This window comes from Mus caroli, chromosome 2 (assembly GCF_900094665.2).
Source record: "Mus caroli chromosome 2, CAROLI_EIJ_v1.1, whole genome shotgun sequence".
Taxonomy (NCBI): domain Eukaryota; kingdom Metazoa; phylum Chordata; class Mammalia; order Rodentia; family Muridae; genus Mus; species Mus caroli.
In genome coordinates, this window is record NC_034571.1 from 120,672,038 (window position 1) to 120,680,937 (window position 8,900).

General features: G+C 40.9%; 1 protein-coding gene across 1 annotated transcript in view; it reads left to right on the top strand.

Moving 5' to 3' along the window:
- Positions 1 to 3,689: 3,689 nt before the first annotated feature.
- Acoxl (acyl-CoA oxidase like) overlaps positions 3,690 to 8,900 on the top strand; it is a 276,006-nt gene continuing 270,795 nt past the window's right edge. The window contains 1 exon segment of the mRNA XM_021179280.2: positions 3,690 to 3,842. Coding sequence (XP_021034939.1) covers positions 3,690 to 3,842 — 153 coding nt within the window.

An 8,900-nucleotide genomic window follows, 5' to 3' on the forward strand; every position in this document is an offset into this window, starting at 1 on the left:
CTCTCTCTCTCTCCTCTCTCCCTCTCGCTCCATACATAGAAATACATAGGGCACTCCATGTGAACACCATCCTTGCATGCTATACTGGCACCTCCTATACTGGTTTCTAGTAATGCCATCTCTCTGTAGCTCAGCCAAGAGGTCTCTTGCTCCCCTGACATGTCCCAGAGTGGGTCCTAGTCAGAGGACCTGCTGACCCTTTGTATCTTGCTGAAGAGATTAAAACCTCAGGATGATCATCTGCTGCTCTGTGGCAAACCTGGGGTGGGAGCTTCCTTTGGAACTGTTACCGTTTGAATGTGAAATGTTCTTGTGGGTTCATGCACTTGAATCCTTGGCCTTGATAGTTTTGTTTTGGGAAGTTATTTGTTTAGAAACCTTTGGGACACAGAATCTAGGTGGTAGACATAGGCCACTGGGGGGGGGGCAAGCCTTGGGGGTTACAATCTGACCTCTAGTCCCATTTCCTCTGGTACCTGATCCACTGAGATGTGGGAATTCTCCACCACAAATGCTTGTCACCAGGAACTCTGCCAACCTTGTTTTCCCTCCCATGATGGACTGAAACAACAAGCCAAAGAAACCTTTCCTTTAAGTCATTTATTTTAGATATTTTGTCACAGTGGGGGAAAATAGCTAATACTAGAGCCTGGACATGTGTGTGGCAGCATCTTTAGACATGTGTCCCTGGCAGCCCATACAGGATAATGATCTAGATAAGTAGTTCCCAACCTTCCTAATGCTGAGACTCTTTAACACAGTTCCTCATGGTGTGGTGACCCCAACCATAACATTATTTTGTTGCTACTTTCATAACTGTAATTTTGCTACTATTATAAATCGTAATATAAATAGTTTTTTGAATATTGGAGTTTGCCAAAGGGGTCACGACCCACAGTTTGAGAATCTCTGGTCTATATCATCATTATAGCAAAGAGTGATAGCACAAACTTAAAACTACTTGCAGCCATAGCACTAAGAACTTTAAATGCGTAACTGTGCTAAATATTCAGAACATTGTTCATGGTGTTCCCAAGTACAGATAAAAAAACCCTGAAGCTAGATATTGAGCCAGTTATATATGGAACTAGCAGAGCATAGATTCAAGCCCAGACTGTCAAGCCCTAGGCTTCTCAGTCTGCTGGGACTATGCTTTACAGTCAGGTGGGAAATATTAAAAATTCTTCTGTCTAATAAGCCCCATCCCTAGTCCAGAAACTGTCTCTAATTAATAACCTCTCACAAAGGAAAATTGTTCTCTCTAATGGAGCCTCACTGGGTGTACAAACTATACTTAAGGGGAGGCCCACGTCTAGCAGTAGATGGCCAACACAAAATTAACTCAGTGGCAGTTTTTTGTTTTTTGTTTTTTTCCAGATAGGCTTTCTCTGTATAGCTCTGGATGTCTTAGAACACCCTCTGTAGACAAGGCTGGCCTTAAATTCACAGAGATCTGCCTGCCTCTGCCTCCTGATGACTGAACTTAAGGTGTGTGCCACTAGTGCCCAGCCTAAAATCTTTCTATTTAAAGACTTATTAATGTATGTATATGAGTGTTCTGTCGTCTCCCTGTATACATCTGCATGACAGAAGAGAGCACAAGATTCTGTTATAGATGGTTCTGAGCCACCACGTAGGTGCTGGGAATTGAACTCAGGTCCTTTGAAGAGCAACAAGTGCTCTTAACCACTGAGCTTTCTCTCCAGTCCCACCTGCATCTGTTTCTTTGTATTGTCCTAGTCTGACTTGTTTTATATTATTATTATTATTATTATTATTATTATTATTATTATTATTATTATGAGAGAAAGAAAGGGTGTGGATTTGGGTGGATGGGAAGGAGTTGAGGGGAGGGGAAACTGTAATCAGAATATTGTATGGAAAAATATATTTTCAATTAAAAATTATTTTGTCTAGACTTTTGCCTAGACCAGTGAAATTAGCATTAATTTCATGATTCAGAGTGCATCTGGGGTTTAACACTGCTACACCATGCTCCCTTCTCAGGACCCTTGTAGCCTCTTCCCAAATGGTTCCCATTCATCAGTTGGTCTCTTTCCCAATCATGGCTTACAGCTGGCTCATAGGAACATCCTAACTCAACACTTTCTTCTCCCAGTTGGGGTCAGACTATTCTTGACTATTTATGGGGCTGTCTGGGAACAAATTCTTGGATAATGAAATAGCAACCCACAGCTCCTGCTCACCTACACTATCCCCCCTGAGACTGAAAGAAAATTACCCACAATCCCCTGTGTTATCATCATCCTAATAATTTGCATGGGCAGGCATTGGTAGCAGGAACATGGCCTAGCCCAGTGGTCCTTGAGTGTGGTCTGACAATCCCTGGAAATCTCTGAGATGTTTGCAGGTGCCACCTGAAAAATAAATGCCTGGTTTTCTGTGTGTGTGTGATGCAGGACTTTTGTGACAAACTAACCCAAAGGGCACCTCACAGCAAAGGCAAAGCTGAAAGCCAAGGTGTCTTTAGGCTAGATATTCAAACAATTTGTAAAATGTAAGATAACTCTATTTGTCTAACTTATTTTATTTTTTATTTCCTTTTTGGATTTTGGAAATTGTGTTTATTTTCATGAAACTATTACTTTATGAGTTTATTATTATTTACAATGACTAAAGTACCAAATTTCTCTGTTCTAATTACCAATATGGTAAATTGCTAAATAGAACCACAAGGAAAGCTCCTTGGCAGTCTCACAGTTTTTTTTTTCTTTTTATATTTATTTATTTACTTATGTGTTTGTTTTGTGTGTGTGTGTGTATGTGTATGGACACACATGTGCCACAGCATGTATGTGGAGGTCAGGGGCACCTGTGAGAGTAGGTTCTTTTCGTCTTCCATGTGGGTCCTAACGCTCAAAGTCTGGTCATCAGGCTTGGTGGCAAGCACCTTTACCCACGGAGCCATCTCATTGGTCCCTCAGTAGGTTTTAAGTGTAAAGGGACTTAGGGACCTTGAAGTCTGAACAACACTGGTTTAAATCGTCCACAGGTTCCGGGAAGCCCACTATTAGCTGCCTGGCAGGGAATTGGCAGAAGACCTATCCCCTGATCTTTGTATTTACTCTAACTATATATTATTTTTTAATTAGTTTTAGTTTTGGGTGTTTTACATTAGAGAGATTGGTGATTAGCTCTAAGATGGAATGGTATTCTAAGGTCAGATTGCCTCACTTCTGAAGGTGCTTGAGAATGGGGAAACCGGTTACTTTCCTGATAACCCCTAAGATGTTAGACTTTTTTATTTCCCCAGGAAGTCATGAGTGCATTGCAAAACTCTAGCCGAGCGGGGACTATGTCAAGAAGCCAAAGAAGTGAGTCTGTCATTGGTTCTTCATGAAATTCTGTCCTGTTTAGGCCCCAACACCAACCCAGTCCCTATTGGTCCTAAGGATCATGACAGAGAAGCCTCCTCCCACCCATCCCTGTGCGAGCTCTGACTTTCTTTCTCTGAGACCTTTCCTCTTTGGGCTTGGGCCCTCTGGCTTCTGTTTGTCCTGGAACCCTGGCTTTTCCTAGCAGGCTGTGACAGGCTACCCTGGATCTTGGTCTGTGTGCTGCTTTTGGCAGGAGTCTTTGTCCCAGCTCCAGCCCCATGCACTTGGATGCTGGCCACTTGGCCAGGCCAGCCCTGGCCCCATGGGATCCTGTGGAAGAGTTGAGCAGAGATGACAGGATGGAGTGGACTGTTTATAGAAGTCCCTCTGTATAGATTGGCATCCAAAGTGTGCTGTCATCTGTGGGGACCACAGGGATTTCTTCAGAGAGCCTGCCAGGGAGTGTGTTGTCTGCCAAGAGACTCCAGAGCAGCTGGAATCATGGTTTGTTTATTTCTTGATACTGTGACCATTTTTTATAAATAAGATCTTTTTATTTGAAAAGTTAATTACTACTTTTACAGTCAAGTGTTGTGTAAAAGGTAACAACAATTACTACTTGCTACCATTTGTTAAGTCCCTTCAGTATGGCAGGTGAGGTGACTCACTCACTTCACAGTTATTTACTGGCTCCAACGATGAACTAGACACCAAGGGGCAGAAAGTAAAGCAGGTATTTGTGGAGCTTATAGTTTAATACAGGAGGACACACTACATATTAAATACATATACATTTATTGTACATCAGGCAGTGAGACTCTGTGAGTAAAAATCAGACATTAAAAGTTGGAGAGAAAAAAGATGAAATTGTCTTTATGATGACATGCTCTTAGAGTTGAAAATCATAATAATTGCACAAAAATACGTTAGGAGTAGTAAATTCAGTAAAGTTGCAGATAAGATCAATACGTCTTTCTATGTTAAAATGTACAATCAAAAGAAAATTGATAATTTTAATTATAAAATAAGCATGAAATGACAAAATGCTGAGAAATAAATTTTTCTTTCCTTTGTTCTTTCTTCTTCTTTTTTCTTTTTTCTTTCTTTCTTTCCTTCCTTCCTTCCCTCCCTCTTTCTCTCTCTCTTTCTTTCTCTCTCTCTTTCTCTTTTCATTCTCTCTCTCTTTCTTTTTTTCTTTTTTCTTTTTTTTTTTGAGTCAGGTTTTTCTCTGTGTAGCCCTGGCTGTCCTGGAACTCACTCTGTAGACCAGGCTGGCCTCGAGCTCAGAAATCCGTTTGCCTCTGCCTCCCAAGTGCTGGGATTAAAGGTGTGCACCACCACTGCCCAGCAGATGATTTTTTTTTGGAATGTATCCCTCCAGATGTCTGTGTTGAAAGCTAAGGTCCACCACAGTCATTTTGAGAGGTGGGGCTTCTATATAGGTGATCAGCCTTTGAGGACTCTGCTTCTGTATTAGTCAGGGCTCTCTCTAGAGGGACAGAACGGTAGAATGGATGTCTCCGTATATAAGAGGGATTCATCAGAATGGCTTACAGGGTGTGTTCCAGCTAGTCCAACAATGGCTGTCTATTAACGACAAGTCCAAGAATCCAGTAGTTGCTCAGTCCACCAGGCTGGATGTCTCAGCTGGTCTTCATTATGTGCTGGGATCCTAAAGTACGCTCCAGTGAAGGAATGGATGGATGGGCTTGCCAGTGAGAGCAAGCAGGCAAAGAACAAAGCTTCTTTCTTCCATGTCCTTTGTATAGGCTGCCACCAGACCAACCAGAAGGTGTGGCCCAGGTGGAAGGTGAATCGTCACACTTCAGATGATTTAACTGAGAAAATTCCCTCACAGGTGTGCCTAGATGCTTGGGTTCTTGTCAATTCCAAATGCAATAGAGTTGACAACCAAGACTAGCCATTATAGCTTCCATCAAAAGATTAATGCCATTGTGTCAGTATTGGGAGACCAGCCCTGGCAGGGGTCAGGTACTGAGGTGAGAAACAGCATTGGACTAAGGCCAAAAGCTGATGATCTCTGGCCTTGTAACTCTCTCTTACTGTTCTGGGGGCCACAAGCTGATGGCCTTAGGAAATTTAACCCTCTCTTGCTATTCTGTGGCTAAAAGCTGTTAGCAGCAGAATTAGAGAAAAGGCTTAGTTTCTCTCTGGCCCAAGGGCCCCTCACCCAAGGGCCAGGTGAGAGGCTAGGACTTTGTTAACTCTTTGTGAGCCAGAGAGAAAAAGAAGAAGAAAGGGAGAATTCAAACACACATGTGGACACACACAGATACATACATTTTGGCTGGGCCCAACTACCTGTCTAAATAATTCCACAAGTGTTTATGAACACTTATATATATACACATATACGTACACACGTATGTATGCATATACATATAGGTAGTCAGACATATATACATGTGATGGACGGGGCTGAGTCCCAAACGCCACACTTTATTTCTTCTCTCTAGCCTTCTTATACCTTCTTTATAAAATTACCTCATACATGAAATGTTACACAAAAGGGGAGTTACAGAAGGATGTTGATAGTAGACACAAAGCTGTGTTTCACTCTATAAACTCATTATAAGTTCAAAGCCACAGTTTCACATGGTGTTTTGTTTTTTAAGATTTTTTTTTTTATTTTATGTATATAAGTACACTGTAGCTCTCTTCAGACACACCAGAAGAGGGCATCAGCTCCCATTACAGATGGTTGTGGGCTACCATGTGGTTGCTGGGAATTGATTGAACTCAGGACTTCTGGAAGAACAGTTAGTGATTTTAACTGCTAAGTCATCTCTCCAGCCCCACAGAGACTTTTTGTTTGTTTGTTTTAATCATAGTGCACACTTGTGGCTTAATTGTTGAACCTGACCTAGACTGAATATTCTTCCTTGATCACAAATTTGTCCCAAGCCTATTTTTCTTTTTAATGTAGTTTATGAAAGCTCATTATATTTCTTATTGTCCAGTATTTATTTACTATTTTATGAGGAGGGGACACATTCTATTCTTGATTCTAACTGTATTACATCTTTCTGGCAAAACAACTAAAAGTGTCTTACACTTTCTTCTTAAAATTATTTGAATCAAATCAGGAATGTATAAAGTCATTTACTCATCTAAATACCATTAATTTATGAAAGTTCATCTTCATGGTGATCTGCAGGAAATTTGCTCAATAGGGTGGGCTGATGCCCAGGAATCATTAGGCTATGTAATAGTGGCCGGAGAGGCATCTCAGCAGCCAGAAGCAATCCTGGGATGAAGTCTCTCAGGACCCTGTATTCTCAGAGCTCACCCATTGTAGCCATGCAAAACGGTGGGCCTTCTCCAGAAAACTCACTTGCTTGCCATAGTCTTTCCTAGATGGCTTCTGAAATCTCAGGAGATGTAAACTTCTATTCTGTATAAATTACCCAGTCTCAGGTATTTTGTGATAGCAGCACAGAATGAATACTGGCGTCAGAGTTGAGAGACAGTCCATAGGATGGGAAAAAATACTTATAAATCACATTTCAAAGATATCCATAAAATCTAAAGAATTCTTGGAACTCAACTATACACAGCTTAATTAACAGATGACATGATCCTATATGTAGAAAACAACAACAACAATTTGTTTTAAAGTGGTCAAAGGACTTCAAATGACTCTTCTTTAATAAAAATATACAGATGAGCTATAAATACACAGAATAATGCCTGATATCACTGATCATTAGGGAATTGAAGATCAAACCTTCAGTGAGATACATATTCCTTTACACCCTTTAACATAGTTGCCTATAAAAAATGAGACGATTCCCTTAAGGATAGGAAAATCTGAATCCTTATGTGTTGCTGGGATGAGAATGTAAAGTCATGTAGTCTCTGTTCAAGACACTATGATATTACTTTAAAAATTAAACATTCCCTTAAAAATTAAATCACATGATACAGAAATCACATTTCTTAATATATGCCACAAAGTGGAATTAAAGTTAGGTATATATACATATACACAAATGTATCTAAACATCTATGTATGTATGTATGTATGTATGTATGTATGTATGTATCTATCTATCTATCTATCTATCTATCTATCTATCTATCTATCTATCTATCTATTTACCTATCTATCTATCTCCAGAAGAACAGGGCTTTCTTTGGGACTTCTTTGTCAGGGCTGCTGCTTCTGTAAGGTACTTCTTACCAGTTAATTCTTCCAGGAAGCACCTCCACAGACCTACTCTGAAGCTTGTTTCTTAGCTGATTCCAGATCCAAGCAAGCTGGCAAAATGTCACATGATGTGACATTTACCATCACATCACATTAACAGTACTGATGTGCACAATAGCCAATATCTGTCAGCAGAGGGAGGAATGAGCAAGATGAGGGATATAATGAAAAAAAAAAAAGAAGTTTTTAAGATAAGGGAAATCTGACACCTGTTACAGGGATGACTCTTGCAGGTATTATGACAAACGAGAATAAGGATATCACAAAGGTCCATTACTGTGTGACTTTATGTGATGTCTGTGTAGTAATCAGATTCAAGACAGCGATTAGAAGAACAGTGCTTATTTTGGGCTGGGGAAAAGGAAGATGAGGAGGGTTTTGTTTTCTTTTGATTGGTTTTAGATTTATTTATTATGTATACTGTGTTCTGCTTACATGTATGCCTGTATGCCTGAAGAGGACACCAGCTCTCATTATAGATGGTTGTGAACCACCATGTGGTTGCTGGGAGTTGAACTCAGGACCTCTGGAAGGGCAGCCAGTGCTCTTAACCTCAGAGCCATCTCTCCAGCCCCAGATGAGTTTTTAACTGGCTTTGACTTTCACTTTGGGAAGGTTAAAAAGTTCTAGAGATGAATGCTATTGTTGGTTTCAGAGCACTGTGAGTATCCTTAATGCCCTAGGACTGGACTCCTACGAGTTGTTGAAGTAATAATTTTTATAGATATGCTCGCACTAACTAAACTATTAAAAATCAAGCGTGGGAAAGCATAGAAGGCAGTATAGAAGAACAGATGTCACACACCTCACAGTTATGTGATCTGGAGAAATGCCCCAAGGGTCAGGGAGTGGATTGGGTGGATATTGGGATAATAAACACACTCCCCAAATGTGTTGACAGAGAACAGGGGGTTCGAGGACTGAGTCTGGTGGTTTCTGGAAAAGGATCAGAGAGGAGACCAGGGCAGTAAATAGAGTGGGTATCCTGATGGAGGAACATAGTGCTCAGGAGGGAGGTATGTTGTGAGCAGAGAGAAGGAAGACTTGATGAGCCAAGGATGAAGTGTTACGTGACAATGAAGGGCCTTAGAAGGAGTTTGGTTTTCCTCAGAGTAGATAAATGGGGAGCTTCTAGAAGGACTGAGTGGATCAGGGCATGACCTGATATTTTACCAGGAACTTTTCTAGCTGCTGGGCTTGAGACTATATTAGGTTAGGGGCAGGACTGAAAAGGGGAAGCATTGAGTAGATATTGCATTCCCCTGAGAGAAAGAGAGAGAGAGAGAGAGAGAGAGAGAGAGAGAGAGAGAGAGAGAGAGAGAGAGAGAGAG